Source organism: Prionailurus viverrinus, chromosome B1 (assembly GCF_022837055.1).
Source record: "Prionailurus viverrinus isolate Anna chromosome B1, UM_Priviv_1.0, whole genome shotgun sequence".
Lineage (NCBI taxonomy): Eukaryota > Metazoa > Chordata > Mammalia > Carnivora > Felidae > Prionailurus > Prionailurus viverrinus.
The window spans coordinates 79,858,166-79,881,867 of record NC_062564.1 but is presented as its reverse complement, the minus strand read 5'-3'; the positions used below and the strand labels follow the sequence as shown (position 1 = coordinate 79,881,867).

The following is a 23,702-nucleotide window of genomic DNA, read 5'->3' as shown; positions in this document are numbered from 1 at the left end:
AGTGTTCTGTGCTCACGCAGGTTTCATCTAATCTGACTTAAAGACCTTCAGAGAAGGACTCGATGTGACCTTTTTTCATTTCCTTAGGCACTTCCTTTGTGTAGCACAGCCTCCCACCACCCACCGATACACACACACAGACACTTAGGGCCATCAACTTGTCCTGGTTTACTCAAGACTGTTCTAGTTTTTTTTTTTTTATTTTTCTTAATGTTTATTTATTTTTGAGAGAGAGACAGAGTGAGACACAGCACGAGCAGGGGAGGGGCAGAGAGAGAGGGAGGCACAGAATCCGAAGCAGGCTCCAGGCTCTGAGCTGTCAGCACAGAGCCCGAAGTGGGGCCCAAACCCAGGGACTGCGAGATCATGACCCAAACCGAAGTCGGACCCTCAACCAACTGAGCCACCCAGGTGCCCCAAGACTGTTCTAGTCTTAAAAATGAAAGTCCCGCGCCTTGGGAATCTCTCATTTTTGGGCAAACTGATATGGGTGCTCGCCCTAATACACATACAATCTAGAGATCTGGATTACTGTTCATTTCAAGGAATACTGTTAACTTAAAACAGCAGTACAACATTGAGAAAAGTCAGAAAGCTCTAGGTTATAACTCTTGCATTCACACCTGCATAATCTGAGGAAAATGAATGTAAACAAAAGTTCTCTCATCTGTACAGCCCAAGGATAACTATATTGCAACACTGTTGTAAAAGCAATCTAAGAACACATGTGAAAGCACCCGGCACATTATACATTCCCAACAAACTTTAGGGATTTTCTTCCTATGTATTTAAAGTAAATAATTTCAGGAGAAAATAATGGTTACCATTTAATCATTTCCCTTACATATAGTAAACAGAATCCCATGCAAACTCATAAAATAAGACTGTTCTATGTAGTACTTTAAGCAATGAAATTTAATGCTCAAAATTGTAACTTTTTTTTTTTTACCTGAAGATTGTTGAAATCTACTGTCATAATTTCAAAGCACTCTGTCAAAGCCAAATATCCCCCAGGAACTCGACTCATCTTTTCAGTTGTATATGGTTCCACTGTCTCTTCAGTATCCACAGAAGAACAAGCTGGACTCTGAAATTTCACATTTGTTGGTAAATAGATCCCAGCAACATCCTTAGTACACACCCTGGTAAGAGGGAAAATGAGAAGTGGAAGGGAGAAAGATGGGGTGGGTTTTTTTGTTTTTTTGTTTTTAGAATTGAGTCGAGAAAAAAAAAACAAAAATGACATAAAAACTGTATTGGCAAAGGTTTCTTAAACACAATACATACACAATCACTAACTATAAAGGAAAACAAATGAAAAATAGATCTACATTACAATTAAGAACTCTGTTCATCAAAAAATACTCAGCTTTAAGAAAGTAAAAAGGCACATTGAGTAGAAGCAATTCATAATACACCTATTCAACAAAGGGCTCGTATCCAAAATATATTGGATATATAATAATATATCCAAAATATATTTTTAAATTTCTACAAATAAAAGAAAAACAAAAACGGGCAAAAGACTTAGTTCACAAAAGAGCATATCTAAATGGCCAAAAAGCATACAAAAAGTTGCTCAATGTCACTAGTCACCAGGGAAATGAAGTTAACATACTACACAACCACCAGAATGGGGAAAAGGGAAATGTCAGTAACAAGTGTTGGTGAAGACACACTAGGATCTACACTAGAAGTCTAATACACTATTGGTAGGGGTTTAAAATTTGTAAGACCACTTTGGAAGACTTTTCTTAGTACCTACTCAAGCTGAACATAGATTCTAGATTCATTCTTAATATAGGAACCTGAAGGTATGTGGCTTTTCTACTTCTGGGAATACAGCCAACAGAAATTCATGTATACAATCCCAAAAAGACTGTCCAAGAATGTTTATAATTGTACTACTTCTAATAATCAAAGAACTGGATATAATGTAAATATCCATCAACAGTAAAATGGGCAAATGTCTTGGTATATTTGTACAGTGGCATACCGTACATCAATGAGAATGAACAAGCTACACACCAGTGGATATGGATACTGAAAAAAGGCCAGGCACAAAAAAACCATTCTATATGACCCCACTTGTACAAAACTCAAAACAAGCAAAATAATCTATGATGTCAGAAGTCAGGATAGTAGCTATGGTGTCAGAAGTCAGGATAGCGGGTTTCTACCTAGGGACTTTGTGGGGTGGTGGTAAGGTTCTGAACCTTGATCTGAGCATTAGTTACACAAGTGCATCAACTTCATGAAAATTCATCACACCATAAATTTATGGTTTATGCACTTGCTATAACAATGTTCTGATGTCGATAAAAGTTTACACTGAAAAGAACACTTCATGAGCATTTAGCAGCACAATTTTATGAAAAAGAAAGACTCCAGAGGAGCCCAGTGGCTCACTTGGTTAAGCATCCAACTCTTGATTTCAGCTCAGGTCAAGGTCGTGAGATTGAGCCCTGCATCAGGCTCTGAGCTGAGCATGGGGCCTGCTTGAGTTTCTCTCTCTCCCTTTCTCCTCTCCCTCTACCCCTCCCCTGCCTGCACAGGCTCACTCTTGCTCTTTCTCTCTCTCTCAAAAAAACAAAAACAAAAACAAAACTCCAATCTTTCTCATCTCAGAGGTATTCATTTATTGGTCTATCTACCCTTACAGGGTTGAGGTTGAATTGTGTACTTCTAGAAAATATTTTATTATACTCTCAAAAGATGAATGAAACTATTAATGATTTTAATAACTCAGAAGTGCTACAGAAACAAAAAGGATATGACAACTTCCTTTTAATTTCTTATAAAATACATGAATATACATTTATCAAAACTCATGATCACATGGTTGATGGGTCCAAGCCCTGCGTCAGGCTGTCAGGCTCTGAGCTTACAGCACAGAGCCGGATTGGATTCTCTCTCCCTCTCTCTCTCTGCTCTCCCCCTGCTCAGGTGTGTGTGTGTGTGCACTCTCTCCCTCTCTTGCACTCCCTCTTTCTCTCCCTCTCTCTCTCAAAATAAATAAATAAACTTAAAAAAAAAAACCATACCACAGGATGCCTGGGTGGCTCAATCAGTTAAGCATCTAACTCGTGATTTTGGCTCAGGTCATGATCTAACGCTCATTTATTCCTGGGGCGGGGGGGGGGGTGGGGGGGGGGTGGGGAGGGGCAGAGAGAGAGGGAAGAGAGAATCCCAAGCTGGCTTGGCATTGTCAGTGCAGAGCCCGATGTGGGGCTTGATCTCACAAACCGTGAGACCATGAGCCAAGCCGAAATCAAGAGCTGGATGCTTAACCAATTGAACCACCCAAGCATCCCAATAAGAAATTGGTTTTAAAAAATCATGCAGCGGGGCGCCTGGGTGGCACAGTCGGTTAAGCGTCCGACTTCAGCCAGGTCACGATCTCGCGGTCCGTGGGTTCGAGCCCCGCGTCGGGCTCTGGGCTGATGGCTCGGAGCCTGGAGCCTGTTTCCGATTCTGTGTCTCCCTCTCTCTCTGCCCCTCCCCCGTTCATGGTCTGTCTCTCTCTGTCCCAAAAATAAATAAACGTTGAAAAAAATTAAAAAAAAAAAAATTATGCAGCATATCTATTAACATGAAGAGGCTCACAAAGAAAAAGCATATATATTTATTGATATTTTTGAAACAAAATTAAATTTATACACACATACACATTTACTTACAGAGCTGACATTCAACCAGGCACACTAATTCAGCCAATCTGCTAATTAAGGCCACTGTTTGGCTGATGCTCTATGCCCTACCAACCACTAAACATTTTTACTTATCACCCTGTAACATGCATAGAGAATAAGGAAGAATATACAATAAAGATGAACAGTAGTTATCTAATGGTGAGGAGTTTAGGATAATTTTTATTTTCTTCTTTTACTCATCACTATTACTTAAAATAATTATATGTTACGTTTACTACTATTAAGTTATAGGAAGGGGGCCTCCTTAAAAAGTCCTAATAAAATAAGGATCAGTATTTTAGCAAGATAAAATATTTTTTAATGCTCAAGAAAAAAATAACCAAGAGGCTTCTATGACTAAAAATATTTAATATCACATTTTCACTTGTGTCATATTTGATAAGTAAATCTTAGAATTTGCAGAGCAGAAACTTCCTAAAATTTCATTCTACATAACCACAAAACATTATCAATAAAGTTATTAAGAAGAAGGAAATAGGAGAAATAAATTAAAATAAATTATTTTCACACTGGAAATTTTTATTTCACTTTCATCTGAAATCAGTCTGAACTTAAATATTTTTCTATATGAATCTATCACACATCAAAAAGATACTAAATTTGGGGTGCATGGGTGGCTCAGCTTGGGATTCTCTCTCTCCCTCTCTTTCTCCGCCCCTCCCCTGTTCACACACTTGCATGCTTTCTCTCTCTCTCCCTCTCTCTAAATATAAACAAACTTAAAAAAAAAGGATACCAAGTTGTATCAAAATTAATTTTCCACTAAAAAATCTAAAGCTGGTTTTAATTCTTTCTTTAAAAGAAAGAAAGGGGAGCTGGTGGCTCAGTGAGTTGAGTGCCTGACTCTTGATTTCAGCTCAGATCATAATCCCAGGGTCATGGGACCAAGCCCTGCGTTAACCCCAACTCGACTCGTGCTCCATCCTGAGAGTGGAGCCTACTTGGAATTCTCTCTTTCTCTCTCTCCCTCTGCCCTTCCCACATTCACACACTCTCTCTCAAATTAAAAAAAAATAATATTTAAAAAAAATTTAAATAAATAAAAGAAAAAGGCAAAAAGGGAATTAAGACTGGAATAAACATCATGAATTTAAAGGTCACAAAACTACAAATTCTCATCCAAATAAATATTCGCTAAATAACCTTTCAAGTACAGTCTACTCCTTAAAATTACTGTTTTCTAATATTTACTACTTAAATAATCACTTACCTATGATGTCTTCTTATTTCTGCACATTCTACTGCCATTCCATATAGAACAGCACTTGCTGGTATAACTTTCCCATACTTTTCACAATTACCATTTTCACCTCTGGTCTAAAAATATAACAATAAAAATTATATTCAGTTATATGTATGCAAAAATATGTGTGCATGATTATGAGAAAGAAAATTAATTTTTAAAAAACCTTAAAAGCAATGGGTAAGGATAAACAAGTTAAGGAACTTTTTCTTTAAAAAGCTTCTTTTGGGGTGCCTAGATGATTCAGTTGGTTGAGCATCCAACTCCTGATTTCGACTCAGGTCATGATCCCAGGGTCTTGGGATTCTCTTAAGACTCTCTCTCTCTCCCTCTGCCCCTCTCCCCCACTTATGCACTCTCTCTCTAAAAAAAAGTAAGTTTCTTTCGTGGGGCACCTGGCTAGCTCAGTCAGTACAGCATGTGAATCTTGGATCTCAAGAGTTGTGAGTTCAAGCCCCATGTTGGGTGCAGAAGATTGCTTAAAAATGAAATCTTTTTAAAGAATGTAATTAAAAGTTTCTTTTGTTAACTAGACTCATGGTGATCATTTCATAATATATACAAGTTTTGAATCATTAATTCTACAACTGAAATTAATGTAATGTTATATGTCAATCACACCTAAATAAAGAAGTTTATGTATGTATATACACATACAGTGTGTGTTTATATATAATGTATGTGTGTATATATATGTACACATACATTGGAATATTAGCCATAAAAAAGAACGAAATCTTGCCATTAGCAACAACATGGATGGCTCTAGAGGATATAATGCTAAGTGAAATAAGTCAGAGAAATACCATATGATTTCACTCATATGTGGAATTTAAAAAACAAAAGAACAAAAAAAGAGACAAAAAAACACTCTTAAATACAAAAAATAAACTGGTGGTTGCCAGAGGATAAATGGGGAGGGGGGGGGATGGGTGAAACAGGTGAAGGAGATTAAGACTACACTTATTATGATGAGTGATGAATAATGTATAGAATTGCTGAATCATTATATTGTACACCTGAAACTAATATAACACTGTATGTATGTTAATTATATTTGAATAAAAACACAGTATTTAAAAAAATCAAAAACAATGAATGGGATCCCATGTTAACACTAAATTTATTTTTTTAAGCTTATTTTACTTTCATTGCTATATGTATGTGTGTGTATACATTAATTTTTTTCATCAGTACAAATAGGAAAAGGAGGGTAGCTAGGAAGTCTGTATACAGCAACAAACTGCTGGGTATGACTAACAGAGAAGCCAAAATCACTAATTTTTTTTTTAAATCATTATTACCTAGTTGAAAAACAACCTCTCTTCTTTTTAAACTTTAATTAGGTATTTTAAATTCAAATCATTTTCTGTAAATAGTAAATTCTTGTTAAAAGCCTTTCATTCACATTACCTATTACAAAAACCAAATCGACAATTTGTGGGCCACATTAGAGGATTTCATTGCAAAACATAAGTTGGCAATTTTAAGAGTTGGTCCTGTCCAATCAATTGGTAGGTAAAACATATACAAAGCCAGTTACCAATATCCCTTTTGATAATTTGCCAAACTCCAATCAGTGAGGGCTGTGAGACTGAAAGCACTTCCCTTTCTCAACCCTACTCAAGAATTCCACAATGCCGGTCCACAATGTAAGCTTAATTACCATGAATTCCTTCCTGGAGTGTTTTTGCCTGAATACCCCATTTGGGTACACAAGCATACGTTATATGATTAAATGTGGTTTTTGCATGGATTTCTTTCCGCCTACAAAGTATACACCTTGACAGGATGTATAGTAAAACCTTGGATTGCATATAAGTTGTTCTGTGAATGTTCCACAAGATGAGCAAACATTTTTAATAAATTTTAACCTGATAAATGAGCAATGTCTTGTAACACAAGTAGTACATGACACCGAACATCACATGATCACAACTAAGCAAATGGTTCTTCTTGCTCTCTCTCTCTGCGGGATTATGGGTGATCGTCTCCCATGCTCAGGTGCTCCGTCTCAGGCCGCAGTGTTTGGCAGAAATCAGTAATTTTTCAGAACGTTGGAAGGTGTCCACAACTGGCACTAGTGTATTTTTTTGTCACTTTATAAAGCACCTATGGATAGTCCTTTGCTTTTCCACACAAGAGTAAGCTTAGGAATGTTTTCCTTCATTCTAGGTCAAGATGCCTACAGATATAGACCCTTTCCTCTGTTGCCTTATTGGCAGTTACATTAAATACAGTATACGACAAGAGTTTATTGATACTGTAGTCAACATCTGTATGAGCATATACAATGGCTCCCATGCAGAAAAAGATTCCACTGAGCCAATAGATAGCAGTGATACCATTACTGACAATGAAAGGCACCCTACACAATAACGCTCCTCTCTCGTCTCCCCCACACCAGCCATGAAGGTTTTCGAAGGTAAGTGCAGGTTATTTTTCTTTATATTTTGTATTTTCTTTATTATTTTGTATTATGCTACAGTAACGTAATCATTTTTGTATGAATATTTTTGTGTTGTGGGACAACTCATCTGGGTTTCCACTATTTCTTATGGGGAAATTCACTTTGATATATAAGTGCTTTGGATTGCAAGTATGTTTCTGGAATGAATTATGCTCACAAACCAAGGTTTTACTGTATGTCATACTGCTTTGCAAATACACGAGGCGTTCGATAAATACCTATTGAAATAATGATTTCTTAATCAAATTTAAGTGTTTTCATGCTGCTTACCTTTGGCTGCAAAAGTAAATGCTCCCATGCATGAATTAAACTCTCCACAATTCCTTCTCCAAATAAACCTGCATCGACAGTTTCTGTTACAACTAGGGACACTCTATAGAATGATTTTTTAAAGATACATGTAAGTAAAATATCATGCTATTTATGTAAAGATTTCAAAGCTGAGAGGAGAAAGGAAGAGTATATTATAGAAACAATCCATATATAAAATTTTCTAATACATTTCATTTTTTATTTTCTACCCACAAATCTTAAGGAACTTGACTCTACTGTTCCTCAGGCTCCTCTGTTCTCCACTGACACCTTCTGGGGGTGGAGAGACGCACAACCTTCCCTTGACCCTGCTACCTCCTCAGGCTCTTCTTTCATTCCCTAAATCCTTAAGAGTGCTTCATAGCCAGTCCCCTCCTTGATGTCAACACTCCATAAAAATATTGTCATAAATAATTCCCTTACTTATCAAGATGATTCTTTCTCAGTTCTCATTTTCCTTAATCTACAAACATGTAATGTATATGAGAAGGCCTCCCTCTCAAAATCCTTCTCTTCCTTCATTACTCATGTTTACCTCTTATATATTCATAGGTCTCTTGTTGCTTCTTTTGCTTCACCTACTACCTGCGAGTTATCACAAAAGAGCCACAGAGCTCTGATCTTTTGACTGTTCTTTCTTTCTAGAAAATTTCACTCAAAGACATACCAAAATAGTTTCTCTCTTCTCTGAACTTCTTTAGCACTTATTCCCAGTATCATTTATTTATATAGCTAGAAGATAAAGAAAAACTTCATGAATATTCCTTATCTTCCTCTTTTGATTGTGGGCACCTTGAGGACTGAAATAACTTTGGTATCCTCTACAGGGCCTAAAGCCAGTATTATACAAGTCCACAAAATTTTCAATGTTTAAAGGCTGCAAACACATAGAATGTTGAAGGTATCCCAATCATCTAGTCCAACATCTTGATGTCTCTAGATTTGCTCAGGGCCAAAATAAATTATAACAGAGTCAGTATTAGAATCCATATCTCCTAATTCAAAGCTGTAGGTCCTTCTACCCCACTATCTGTGAGAGAAATGAAGGTTAAATTAAAGTAACTGATTCATACCATGGACTGAATTGTGGACCACCAAAATTCATATGCTGAAGCCCTAACCCCCAATGTGACTACATTTAAGGATAGGGTCTTTAGGAGGTAATTAAGGTTAAATGAGGTCATAAGGGTGGGGCCCTAATGTGACAGGGCTGGTTTTCTTATAAAAGCGGAAGAGACACAGGCACTCTCTGTGTCTCTTCACATGCACAGAAGGAAAGGAAAGGAATACAGCTGTCTGCAAGCTAGGAAGGGAGCTCTCACCAGAAATCAAATTTGCCAGCACCCTTCATCACGGACTTCTAGCCTCCAGAACTGTGAGAAAATAAAAGTCTGTTGTTTAAGCCACCTAGTCTCTGGTATCTTGTTAGGGCAACAAGCAGACTAAGATAATTCAGGAGACTGCTGATTTCTGCCGCAACAATCTAATAAGACTTCTTTCATGCAAACAAATGTAGAGCCCATTAAAAAGTGAATTATGTATACAAAAATACTATTATACATATCGAAGAAGACTTTTAAAAATCATAGTCCAAATGACAACAGATGATGAAAAAGTCATCTTTCAATATAAGCTGAACTTAAGATAAGAAGACAGACCACCCAAGAGAGGTAGTAAAGCAAGTACTACATAAAGAAAGCTCTGTCTCTAAAATAGTGTTGGACCAGATGATGTATAAATCCATTCTAGCTCTAAAATGCCATCAGCCTTGTGATACAGATCAAAGCAAGATGACATACTAAAAAGCCAAGACTTATGAGACAATATTCAAAGCATCTGAAGAACCCAGGGCAAAATACATGGACAGCTGACACTTCCAAAGCTTTCATTTTAGCCAAGGATAACACAAAATGTGAGAAGTCCATCAAGCTTGATCTACTCACGTATTATTTTTAACTATAACTTTTAAGTAGTTATTGACCATACAGGAAGTATTATCCATTTTCACAAACAGAGTATTGAAATTAACAAAAGTTAAAGGTTAACTTGCTAAAGGTCAAGTTTATCTGTAAAATCGCTTGGCGCAAAATTTTTTCAAGATCTTTAAATATTTTTTATCAAGAATATGACATTATGAAAATTTATCTTATGCTAAATGATCTTATATCGCTATCTTCACAATATAAGGGCTTTAGCATTTTTATTTGGGCTAGAAGCTATAAATGTGAATATCTTAATTTTTAAAAATAAAATAGTGGATTATAAAAACTAAAATTATATATATTATATAGTACCTTTCAGGAATGTGTTTTGGAATCTCTATGTCAAGTGACTTCATATGTAAGAGTTTGATTCCTGCTTCCATCTTGTTTGCTGCTACTACATCACAGGCAAGTTCATACATGGTCTTGGATAACTCACAAGCATATACTGAGTGTGCTCCAGCTTTTTTAGCAAACATGCTGCAAGGAAAAAGGTGCCCCATCAAGAAAAAATAATCCACTATGGTTTTTCAAATTTAATGGAATTATAATGTTAAACATGGGGTTTTTCTTTTATTCTGTAATACAACCATTATTCATTCCACATTAAAAAATGACCCAGGGGTGCCTGGGTGGCTCAGTTGATTGAACATCTGACTTTGACTCAGGTCATGATCTCACAGTCTATGGGTTAGAGCCCCACATCGGGCTCTGTGCTGACAGCTCAGAGCCTGGAGCTGCTTTGGATTCTGTGTCTCCCTCTCTCTCTGGCCCTCCCTTGCTTACACTCTGTCTCTCTGTCTCTCAAAAATAAATAAACATTAAAAAAACAAAATGAACCAATATTCTTATTAAGAAACAAATCATACAGGGGCACCTGACTGGCTCAGTCAATGGAGCACGTGACCCTTGATCTCGGGGTTGCAAGTTTGAGTTCCACCTTGGGTGGAGAGATTACTTAAAAATAAAATCTTTAAAAAAACAAAATAGAAACAAACTATACAATAAATCATGACATTTATGTTTTTAAGAAGATACAACTGGCATGAAAAATATTGATAGGTTTTAACTTAGAGAACTAGATTCAACCAAAATATTAATGCAAAAAGTACTCTAAAAAGGCATTCAAAATTTCAATCATAACCTCAAATTCTCCTTAGTAGTTATGTCCAGTTCTTGATAAATTAAAGTTACAGTAAAAAATACAATAATAGTAGTTGCATGAATAATCATAATATTATTAGAAATAAAGTAAACTCTGTTTCAATTCCACTGTTAAATTTTCCATATTTGGCAAAAGCTTTAATTTACCTTGGTGTATATGTGTATATAATTAAAGCAAAATTACGACAAACCTTAGTATTCCAGTTCCTGCTCCAATGTCCAAAACACTCTTGGACCCCAAACAAACTGCATCCTGGATTGCTGCATTATAAATTGTATTCCGTTTGGTGTCATTAAGCATGATAAAGTGCCAGCGTTCCACCAACCAGTTTGCAACACGATAAAAATTCTCCTTTGCATCATTGAAATCTGGGTTTAGTTTCACTGCTTTATGAAAATACCCAGCTGCTTCATCTCTAAAGCCCATTCTATAGTAAAAAATGACAGAGAAAATATTCAATTATTATGATAGCAATTACTGTGCCTTTATCCATGGCACTCATCTGGCCTAAGAATCCCTCTCCAGTACCCCAATCCTACTCAAACCAAGCACCATCTCCTTTTATAAGGACTGCAATCCTTGATCACTTCTTTCCTCTCTGAACCCTTATTGTATTTATGCATTCTAGGAGACAGACTATAAATTACTATTGTAACTAAAGTATAGTAGAAGCTCTCATAGTCCTCTTCAATTTAACCAACCCACTAAAACACGATTGCTTTCTAAAAACCATTCCCTGTGTAAAACATATCAATGCCTATAGCTAGTAGGCTCCTCGCTGGTGTGCCTGCATACCTTTTCTCTCAGCAACTGAATGAATTATCAAGAGTCGGTTGTGTTTGTGGGGTACCTGGATGGCTCAGGTTAAGTGTCTGACTTCGGCTCAGGTCATGATCTTGCACTCCGTCAGTTCTAGCCCCACGTTGGGCTCTGTGCTGACAGCTCAGAGCCTGGGGGTTGCTTCAGATTCTGTGTCTCCCTCTCTCTCTATCCCTCCCCGCTCCCTTGCGCGCTCTCTCTCTCTCTCTCTCTCTCTCAAAAGCAAATAAACATTAAAAAACAATTTAAAATAAAAGAGTCGGTTGTATTTGCTGTCAGACCAGTTTACACCAGTTGTATTTGTTATTATAATTACATATTTTAATTAAATATTACAGAAACTAAATTATGACTGCAAAAAGAAAGCCACTGTTTCTGAGGACACTTAGTAAATGCTTTGTAAAACATCAGAGGCAAATCACCCAAAAAACTGCTACTGAAGTTTATGTAAGCAAATCATCAATAAAAAGGGAGAAAACTTCCAAACTATCTAGAAAAGTGCTTCTTAAACATTCTGTGGTGAGGAACTCATCTCCCCTTTTCTAAATATCTAATATTTGTAGACCAATACAGTCTCACTGCACGTAATTAGTATGCAACTCACACATCAGATTTCACCCAAACTGGTCCACATTATTTTCAAGAAGTGAGTTTCATGATCACATGCTTGGGATTACAGCAATGTCAAACTGCTATATACATTTCTAAACACTTCCTCTCAATTTCCATACTTATCCATCACTAACTGATAATTTGTGGACCAGCACAAGTGTGTAGTCCACAAGCTGAAGAGAACTGAGCTAGTAAAACCCTTTTACACTCATACTTCTTCAGAAGAACCTTTAAGCATTCTGTCAATTTTAAAGAAACCAAATCAGATTATTAATTCTATGTATGATTTACATAAAAAAAGACATTCTGGAATTTCAAACAGGAAACTGCATGGGCAATGGCCCTATGTCAAATGATACGCACTCATGTTTTAGGTTAAAATAAAAACGTTTAAGATTAGTATCTGCTAGACAGAGCTATCTTAATCTGCAACTGACATTGCACACAGTACAATACAAAATACATTGTATGTAATCACTGCTTGGTGAGAGACAAAACTAGCAATGGGTATTTTAAATTTTTAAATATCAACAATCTATTGAATCAATGCCACACCTGCCCCTAATAATTTCTTGGGGTTTATGCTTCCCTGAAGTTTGATTCTTAATATATCATTGTTTTCTTAAACTGTAATGATAATCTGAAAAATGTATGGTACACTCAAAATATATCTCATACTGATAGACTCAACAATGTGTCAGTATCAACAAACTATGAAACCACCTCTTTTCTTTTAACTAGAAAAAAAAATTACCTTCCCAATTAGGAACTTAAATGTTTTGTTTAAATCTGATGCTACTGGACTAACATAAGGTTGTAAAGTTGAGACATTCCAGACACAAATTTCATTTAATAAACAAAAGGAATAAAGGAAAGGAAGCTATCATTTACTCTGGAAATCTTTTTCTCCCGGAGCAGTGATTCTTTCAGTGGGAAGTGAGTGATCCACCCTTTGATGAGGAAAGTAGGACAAAAGCTAAGAGCTACTGTTGTAGAGAACAAAGATAAACTATATAGCAAAAGCCGCATTCACACTATCACAACTGATGAAATCTCAATGTCTAAATTAGAAATTTGGCATAATTATATCTCCAAAAAGCAAACAAGCATGGTTTTTTGTTTTGTTTTGTTTTGTTTTGTTTTGTTTTGTCTCACGAATTGGTAACTGCTCAGACTAATATCCTGCAACAACAGGTCACCAAGTTAAAATCTGTCAAAAGTGTGTAGAGCTCCAATTTTCTGTTAAATTGAGTTTATCCTTAAAGATAAGTTCTAGGATGTTATGATAATAACATGTGCATTACCTGGAAATAAATTGAATCCCATAAAGTAACTCCTCTTTCATGGACTGAAGAACTAAAAAAACTTTGAAATTAATGGGGCACCTGGGTGGTTCAGTCGGTTAAGCAAGTGACTCTTGGTTTCAGCTCAGGTCATGATCTCACCGTTTATGAGTTCAAGCCCCACCTCAAGCCCTGTGCTGACAGCACAGAGCCTGCTTGGGATTCTCTCTCTCCCTCTGTCTCTGTCCATCCCCCTCCTGACTCTCTGTCTCAAAATAAATTTAAAAAAAATTATAAACTTAAAAAAAACTTTTAAACTAAATTTCATTTAAAGTTGAAAAGTAGTTGGGGCACCTGGGTGACTGACTGAGTGTCCGACTTCGGCTCAGGTCATGATCTCACAGTTCATGAGTTTGAGCCCTGCGTCAGGCTCTGTGCTGACCGCTCAGAGCCTGGAACCTGCTTCAGATTCTGTGTCTCCCTCTCTCTGCCCCTTCCCTGCTCATGCTTTGTCTCTGTCCTTCAAAAATGAATAAACGTTTAAAAAAAATTAAAGGAAAAGTAGTTGCTAATTAATACAGATGGGAGTCTATGTAACAGGATCAGGTTAGCTGTTAGTATGAACAAACAAGCGTCAGTTGACAATCTGCCTTATTTTCCCGGTTATTATCATACTCTACAATTAGAAACTATCAAATATTTATCTCTTAAAGGAGTACTCATTTCACTTCCCAGGCCATGTTAAGACTATTAAACCATACAGCAGCTACCTCTCTGAGACTAACACACTTTGATAAAGGCATTTCTTATGTATAACTTTTCATTGACTAAAACTTAACATGACAAGATGAACAAAGCAGTAATACTAGAGGAAACTGCTGGAACATGTAAAATTATCTTACTATATACAGTAGGAGATTATCATGGCATTTCCTAAATAAGAAGTCTTTTACTTTATACAAAGAAGTGACACCAGATTTATTAAAACAAATCCAATACAAAAATTTTGGGTTTTCATCAGTTTTCCTAATTACACAGTTTCTATGAAGAATAGACAGAAATTCCAATGGCAAGTTTTCAGCAAGATCCAGAAAACAGAATTACAAGTTCCTTGGCAAGGCATCAGAGTGACTTCACTGCCACCCTGCAACCCATGGCTGTGTCCTCTCCAACAAGGTCTGAATCTTAGCCAGGTGGAGGGAACTCTTCCTTGAATATTATATCCTAGCCCTAGGGGCAGTGGCTGTGTAGTATATGATTTAATGTTAAAACTGTTCTGTTAGTAAGTCGGACAGAGAAAGACAGATATCACATGTTTTCAGTCATATGTGGAATTTGAGAAATTTAACAGAAGACCGTGGGGGAAGGAAAGGGGAAAAAACAGTTTCAAACAAAGAGGGAGAAAAACCATAAGAGACTCTTAAATACAGAGAACAAACAGGATTGATGGGGCGGGGGTGGGGGGAAGGAGGCAATGGGTGATGGGCACTGAGGAGGGCACCTGTTGGGATGAGCACTGGGTGTTGTATGTAAGCGATGAATCATGGGAATCTAATCCCGAAACCAAGAGCACACTGTATACACTGTATGTTAGCTAACTTGACAATAAGTTATATTTAAAATAGGAGAAATTTTGATTGCAGATCAATTGCCTTTATATGCTGGAATAAAAACACTTTCATCGACTGAGAAGAATACATCAGAATATTCAATCTGGATCACTTTCGATAATCAAACGTTCCCGAGCATCTTGACTTTTTTCTGTATAATGTTTATTACTTTTCCTTATCTGTGTCATTTCTTATGGGTACATTCACAATTGTTTTCTTATATGAAACAAAAGTTGGTGTAATAAAAAAATGCTCTGTTATTACATGTTATATTTGTGATTCTTATATTCTTCTGAGTTCTCTTTATTTTTTACCAGCCAATCCTTCATTACTCTGATCCCCTGTCACAGTTAATAATTCTTTATATTAAACTTTCCCTTTCAAATTACTGTGTGATTTATCTCTGATCAAGACTGATACAGAATAATTCTTAACAAATAACACTGAAATCACTACAAACCTGAAGAGGTGTTCCCCCATACTATTGCAAATCACTTCATCATCAGGAAACAGTTCCAAAGCCTGCTCATAACAACCAAGTAAGTCTTGTGTTCGATTGAGAGCATCAAGCTCTTCAGCCCATCTGAACAGTGTATACTGAAAAGTTTCCTGTGTAAAAGAGAAAACAGTAATTTAGTCAATAATATAAATGATGGAAGAATATACAACACTGGTTGATGATTCCACAGAGAACAGAATGTAATTACTATTGACTGATCACTTCAAATTTTGTTTAGCTTTAGTAAACAGTTTGCTAGATAAACAAACGCATAAATGAATTTTACCACTTATGTGGCAATAACATGCAGAATTAGACAATTTGAGCACTTTAAACTCTCTCCATTCTTAGCTATCATATCAGATTCTCCACCTACCTCTCTTTTGTGGGCTTCTATGTTTTAGAAGTTGTTTTTGCCTTCTTCTCTTTGTTCATCCATCTCTATCACCTGTTCTACATCTACATCTCCAATCAAGACCCTCTCTTCTGAATCTCAGACACACAGACACGACTTCCTATTAGTCATCTCAACAAGGGACTGCACCCTCAGCCACCTCAAATTCAGCACAACTCAAATATTTCCTGAGCAATCAGTATGCAAAGAACTGGGGCTAAAATACAGCAATGAACAACATAAATCCTATTCCTAGCCTCACAGAAGCCCTGTAGAAAGAAATTTAACATACAGTTCTTTAAAAATTAAAGAACTAGAAATTAGAGAAACTAGAAATTAGAGTACCTAAAAATAGGTTCTCTAAACTGAACCTATTATATTCCGCTCACACAGGATATAAGGTTAAGGTACTACCAAACCTCAAATAACTAAGTCATCTTATAATGCTACCTTAACTTCCAATACAATTAGTTTCAAACCCAGTCAATTCTGTCTCAACATCTTTAACTATGTCACCTCCTCTCCAACCCACTGTTACAACAGTCTGGCCCTTATAATACTTTCTGGACTACAGTAACAGCATTCCCTCTGTCACCCTAGCTCCAATCTCACTTCTCTCCAGCCATTCTCCATACTACAACACAGTGGAAAAAAGGGAAGGCTTTAGTCATTCCAGTTTTATCATGAACACAGTTTACATCATCTTCAGAGATTTATACAGAAGAGTTGAGACTTATAACTGAATCTTGATGGAGTTTACTAAAGAAAAAAGGATATGGAGGAAGACCTAAAGTATCAGGAGAAAAAAGTACGGATGATATGAAATGGGTAAGAGAATTTATAACTTGGTGTGACTGAAGTGTGGGCATAGGGAGTAGAGTGAGTAGTAGGAAATAAGACTAAAGAAATGATTCTTTCGCAAACGCCCACATGAAGGAATATGGACTTTGTTCTACAGGAAACAGAACTAGTTTCTGAACCCTACTGAACACGAGGCATTCAAATACAGGCTTTAGATATACTTTTAATACACATTAAATACCTATTTAAAAAGATACTGTCGGGGCGCCTGGGTGGCGCAGTCGGTTAAGCGTCCGACTTCAGCCAGGTCACGATCTCACGGTCCGTGAGTTTGAGCCCCGCGTCGGGCTCTGGGCTGATGGCTCAGAGCCTGGAGCCTGTTTCCGATTCTGTGTCTCCCTCTCTCTCTGCCCCTCCCCCGTTCATGCTCTGTCTCTCTCTGTCCCAAAAATAAATAAACATTGAAAAAAAAAAAAAAGATACTGTCACTGTTTTAGAAAGGAGGAACCTTAGGAACAAAGAATTAAAGAAACAGCACTTGGGTTGATCAATCATTATTCTACTGCTGCTTACCTATAAGAGCAAACTGTATCTCAACATAGCACTTTCTCCTCCTTAGGACCAGCTGCTCCTGAAATTTACACTAAGTTTATGTTAACTACAACCATCTAGAGGTTACTGACATCTAGTGGATAGATATCAACAATGCGGGTAAACATTCTACATACAATGGCGCAGGACAGCCCTCCACAACAAAGAATCATTCCATCCAAAAAGTCAACAGCGCTGAGGTTGAGAAACGCTAGGTGAAAAAAAGCAAAGTAGCTTGAGGCTGAAAACGGAATACAAAATTTAGTTGAATAATTTTTATAAATTTAGAATCTAAAATAACTTGGAAAAACTTATCTATTACATATAGAACGATCACAATCCAGTAACTGAAGCTTAAATAATGCATCATCAAATGACTACTTTATAGTAGCTTATTCCCAACTTTATTCAATTACAGATACCCACGACATTCCTTCTGCATACAAGTGCAAAGATGCTGAGGCAGGGACATGCTAGAATTAGATATAGGAGGAGGAGATCACCCTCGGCCTCATTTGCAATATGGCCTTTAGAATTCTGAGTAAGGTGGAAGTTTTGAAACAGATAAGTGGCATCGTCTGACTTGTTATGAAATGCTCACCCAGGCTGTGTTGAGACAGGTTGCCGGAGGAAGCCTAGTTATGAGCCTACACCAACAGCCGACAGATGACTGAGGCTTGAACAGGGGTAGTAAAGGAGAAGGTGGTGAGAAATGGTTAAGATTTTGGATACATTTCAAATATGGAGCCGAGAGGATTTTTTTGATGGGCTGGCTGTGGGTGTGAACAAAACACATGTCAAGGATGAATAGTAAATATTAACAGCAACCACCAGCCATTAACCTTAGCCACCCCTCCCAATGGAAAAACACAGGATCTGCCAGCAAGTGAAAGAAGGGACATCCTCACCTTCACGTCGTCTTTCAGCTCCGGCGCCAGGCTGAGTACGAGGAGGTAGTGGGCATAGGCGGTGCCAAAGTCCTGGGCGCTCAGGCAGTGCTCTGCGCTCTGCAAGGACCGCGACACCAGCCGGTCGCGCCCGACTGCCCCGGCGCCACTCCGGGCACCCCGGCGGGGCCTGAGCCGAGAGTTCGGCATGACAGAGTCACCGCCCTGAAACCTAAGCTTGTATAACCAAAGTGAAGATGTTTTACTAAACGGAACGAGAAAACGGTCCCGTTGGCTACACTTCCAAATGACTTAAACAGAGCGCGAAAACCGGTAACGTAAAGTTATGCCTGGGCCCGGGGTGTGCGCGCCCACCTTAGCCAAGCAAAAGCCCCGCCTCCTCCCTGCCAGGCGGGGTCTGCGAGTCAACCCGGCAAACTGCAGACACCAGCCCACGGCGCACGCCCAGCGAGCGTCAGTGCGCTTGACGTGTGCACGCCGCGGTCCGCCCCCCTCCCCGTGGAAAGGGAGGCGCGAGGTGGACGGGGCGCCTGCGCGGAGGGCAACGCTTTTAACGGTCTTGAGGTTCTTGCCTTCCTCTCCCTCGCCTCGCTTCCCCTTGCGCCGAAACCGGCGTTTTCTGTCCCTTCTTCCTGGCCGTCAGAAGTGTGTGTGTATGTGTAGTGTGTGTGTGTGTGTGACTTCGACTGCAAGACCCGACTCTGCAGATGCAGTCAGCGCGAAGCTGCACCCGACCGTGAGGGACATGAGTGGCTGTGAGGAGGTCAGGCGTTTGTGGTGATGTTTAAGATCTTTGGATCGGGATGCCTCAGATCTCAAAATGGCGAGACTGAAAAGAGCCCAAAGTTAACAAACGCACCCTAGATGTAGTGGAGCAAATGCTTTCACAGGCGTTATTTAAAATCATCCTCACAAAACCCCGTGAGGTGGGCTTCTAAATCACAATCTTAAAGGCGGCAAAGGCGACATTCTGAGAAGTTACTTGCCCAGTATCACAAAACTGGGTAGTGGGAAAGGCGTGACTCAAACCCAAGCTCTCTGTTATTTTAAAACGAGTTTAGGATTTATCTCACTGTTCGATGGGTCACCACTGTATACTGGCTATATTAATAACATAGGAAAAAAGGTTCTACCTTCAAGTGTGGCCCCTAAGGGATGGATTCAAAACTTTAAAAGGGGGGGGGGCGTGGAAATTACAGCTGAAAGAAGTCATTTTTGTCCTCATTTTCAAACATCTCAGTAGTGAATATTTTACTTAACAAAAAATAAGACCATTTGCATATCTAACTTTGGGGGGCTCCTACCATTTTCTGCTTTCTCTATTGATCTGATTGTTTGAACCACTCTTCCTCTGAGCACTTACCACTGTAAACCCTAATCAGTTCTTCAAAGTCCAGGTTACTAGATTATAATCTCCTCCTGCAGTCAGAAAGTTCCTCAAAGGCAGCAACTGTTCTTAACCATTTGTGTAAGCTTTACCTCTAGCAGAGTCTAGTTCAGAGTAAGGACTCAAAAAAAATTTTTTAATGTTAATGGAAAGTACATTCCACTACCAGGTTTCACTTGTAGATTTTCCCCATCGTTCACATCCTTTTTTCTCTCCCCTTCTGAATTGCCACTTTTTGTACTAAGCAATTTAAGATTTAACTATATGATTTTTCCTTAACAAGCCTGAAATGCTAGTCCCAATAGGATGTAGTAGAACATGCAAAGGCCACTGAACAATACAAAACAAAAAAGTACATTCTAGTGCAAACTTGGTCCTTTTCTGCCCCTCCAAAAACCTTTCCTTAAGAAACATTATTTGTAAAAAGGCCTAACAAAGCTACATTTCCTACTTTGGACATAAGATTGATATAACCATCAAATGAGATAATGAGATGTGTAAAAGCATTTTATATATAAGATATATTTAGTGCTAGGCATTGTTTACCTTTAGAGTTATTTAAAACTTATCTGGATTATTTTTTATTTTTCTGTTTATCTTTGAAAGAGAGAGCGGGAGCGGGAGAGGGACCGAGAGAGGGAAACACAGAATCTGAAGCAGGCTCCAGACTCCGAGCTGTCAGCACAGAGCCCAACACGGGGCTCGAACCCATGAAACACGAGATCATGACGTGAGCTAAAGTCGGACGCTTAATCGACTGAGCCACCCAGGTGCCCCAAAATTTATCTGGATTATTAATGAAAATTATGTCACAAACACCTTTAAGCACTTGATCGGAAATGGTGCAACTCATATCATTTAAGAGTCTAATGTAATTGGCTGGAATCTCCCTTCAGAAACCAAAGGGAAACCTCCCAAGCTTTCTCTGCAGAGATTTGGGTCAATGGGGAATCACTTAGACTTCATCATTCTAGTAATCTCTGTGAGTCCACCATTCAGCTGAATTAGTTTACTTAACAGGTTATCTGTGGTTCAGGACATGCTTTCCTATTCCACGGGGACAAGGTTTCTTTTGTCCTATTTTACTTGTTTTGTTTTTTTGATCTGTTGGTTTATTGAGATAACCTGCATATCTCAAACATCTAGACCACATGAAGCTTAAGGTGGACAAATGTTACCAATATAGGCTAAGAAATGAAGGGGCTTGGCAGGAAGTGAAGAGAAGGCAGAGAAAAAATGAAAGGAGCCAACTTCTATTGCATCATCACCTACAGTATCAACCTGTGGTCAGTGACCACTCCTAAAAAAGTACAAGGGATGCTACCTGCTGTTTGTAAAATACTTCAGGTACCTTTGTGAGCTACTAAGGTTTACTGAGTTCTGATGTGATTTATCTACATGGAGAAATCAGAAGTTATTTGCATTTCTTTGTAGTTTATACCTTAGACACTATATAGGGTAAGCCATTTGAAAAAAATGAACTCACATAACATGGAAGAAAAATGGAATAAAATATATTTTACTATTTTCTTTTATTACCTCATTCCTAATTAAGACTTAGAATTAGATTTTTCATATTTATTGAAGGTTAATTGTATTGTATTTATAGTAATTCTTTCAGTCCTTTTGAAAAGGCATTATATTCCATTACAAAAAACTCAAAAGTATGTTGCAAAACAATCATAGAATGTAGATTTTACTTCTTGATCCTTAAAGTTTTCTTTAAAAATATTGAAGGTATCGGGGCACCTGGGTGATTCAGTCGGTTGAGCATCTGACTTCGGCTCAGGTCAAGATCTTGTGGTCTGTGAGTTCGAGCCCGGCGTAGGGTTCTGTGCTGACAGCTCAGAGCCAGGAGCCTGCTTCAGATTCTGTGTCTCCCTCTCTCTCTGCCCCTTTTCCGCTCATGCTCTGTCTCTCTCTCTCTATGTCAAAAATAAACGTTTAAAAAATATATTGAAGGTATTGCTCCATTGTTCACAATACCCTTCCTTTCATTCCCATCTCACAACCAAAACTGTAATCTTTAGAATTAGAGAGTCTATTTGATTCCTCCATTTATGTGTTCTAGTTCACCCTTTTTAGGGTTCCAAGAAAAACCCACTGATTAGAAAACTGCTGACTCAGAGGCAGGTTTAATTGTGGTTGTTTTTGACCACGTTCTGGGCAGCTTGTCAACAAACCACACATGCCAAACAAGGAAGCAAAACCAACTGAAAGTCACTCAGTCAACTTTCCAATTTGCAAAAGTTGAAAGTTAACGGGGAAAAGAAGGCTCACAGGAAGTTCATTAAGAAGAGATAAACAGCTTGCCAGGCACAAGTATCTCATGTTTATACTTTCTGTGGAGATTCATATCTTTTTGTGTGATTTAGTTTGTTTTACAATTTTGTAGTTTGGAGCCTTGTTCTGAACTCGCTGTGCATTTTAGAATCATCTGAGGAGCTTTTAAACAATAACAGTGTCTAGGCCTTATACCTAAAGATACTGATTTAATTGGCCTGGTGGGGTCTGGGCATGAATTCTTTTAAAAAGTTCTCTGAGTGAGTCTAAAATATGTGGTAGGGGTGGGGGGTATGGTGCAAGCTTCTATTATATCTGATATACTTAAAGTATTTAAGGTATGCAGTATAAAGGCAATGTAGGGAGTAGAACAATTATTTCTGGCTTCACAAGAATTGTGAAGATTCTCTATTCTTTTGAATGAAGTGATTGCTATATGATAAAGAATAGAATCCTATTGAATTACTTGTTGGAGAAAAAAAATATATAATTGGATCAACAGTGCACTACCTGCCATGGACCACTGAAATTTACATTGATACATTCTCATTGCTAAATGTTACCAGTTTCTTCAATCTTTTTTACTTTACTACAGTTAGGATTTTATAATAGCCCCCTTCTTATGCCCTGTGTGCAAAATACAAAAAACAATGGTGTATTTTGTCAAATGCTTTGTCTGAATCTATTGAGAGGATCATGTAATTCTTGTCCTTTCTTTTATTAATGTGATGCATCACATTGATTGTTTTGTGGATATCGAACCAGCCCTGCATCCCAGGTATAAATCCCACTTGGTCGTGGTGAATAATTCTTGTATTGTTGGATCCATTGACTAGTATCTTGTTGAGGATTTTTACATCCATGTTCATCAGGGAAATTGGTCTGTAGTTCTCCTTTTTAGTGGGGTCTTTGTCTGGTTTTGGAATTAAGGTAATGCTGGCTTCATAGAAAAATTTTGGAAGTTTCCTTCCATTTCTATTTTTTGAAACAGATTCAAAAGAATAGGTGTTAAGTCTTCTTTAAATTTTTTTTAACGTTTATTTATTTTTGAGACAGAGAGAGACAGAGCATGAATGGGGGAGGGTCAGAGAGAGAGGGAGACACAGAATCCGAAACAGGCTCTAGGCTCTGAGCAGTCAGCACAGAGCCCGATGCGGGGCTCAAACTCACGGACCGCAAGATCACGACCTGAGCCGAAGTCGGACGCTTAACCGACTGAGCCATCCAGGCGCCCCTTTTTTTTTTTTAATTTTTTTTTTAACGTTTATTTATTTTTGAGACAGAGAGTAGTCTTTTTAAATGTTTGGTAGAATTCCCTTGGAAAGCCAACTAGCCCTGGACTCTTGTTTTTTGGGAGATTTTTTATTACTAACTCAATTTCTTTGCTGGTTATGGGTCTGCTCAAGTTTTCTATTTCTTCTTGTTTCAGTTTTGGCAGTTTATATGTTTCTAGGAATTTGTCCATTTCTTCCAGATTGCCCAATTTATTGCAGTATAATTGCTCATAATATTCTCTTATTATTGTTTGTATTTCTGTGGTGTTGGTTGTGATCTCTCCTCGTTCATTCTTGATTTTATTTATTTTGGTCCTTTCCTTTTACTTTTTGGTCAAACTGGCTAGGGGTTATCA

General features: G+C 37.9%; 1 protein-coding gene across 3 annotated transcripts in view; it reads right to left on the bottom strand.

Moving 5' to 3' along the window:
- Nucleotides 1-18,823, bottom strand: part of PRMT9 (protein arginine methyltransferase 9) — a 43,966-nt gene extending 25,143 nt beyond the window's left edge. The window contains exons 1-7 of one of the 3 annotated variants that reach the window (XM_047855352.1): nucleotides 18,403-18,823; nucleotides 15,670-15,818; nucleotides 11,076-11,312; nucleotides 10,033-10,200; nucleotides 7,697-7,799; nucleotides 4,924-5,030; nucleotides 950-1,142 (exon numbers count right to left, since the gene is read on the bottom strand). In XM_047855352.1, coding sequence (XP_047711308.1) covers nucleotides 950-1,142; nucleotides 4,924-5,030; nucleotides 7,697-7,799; nucleotides 10,033-10,200; nucleotides 11,076-11,312; nucleotides 15,670-15,818; nucleotides 18,403-18,591 — 1,146 coding nt within the window. In that variant the 5' untranslated portion in view covers nucleotides 18,592-18,823. Of the gene's footprint in view, nucleotides 1-949; nucleotides 1,143-4,923; nucleotides 5,031-7,696; nucleotides 7,800-10,032; nucleotides 10,201-11,075; nucleotides 11,313-15,669; nucleotides 15,819-17,476; nucleotides 17,570-18,402 lie in introns of those variants that run through there. The other 2 variants (XM_047855353.1, XM_047855354.1) reach the window with 2 other exon arrangements.
- Between the last annotated feature and the right edge of the window lie 4,879 nt (nucleotides 18,824-23,702).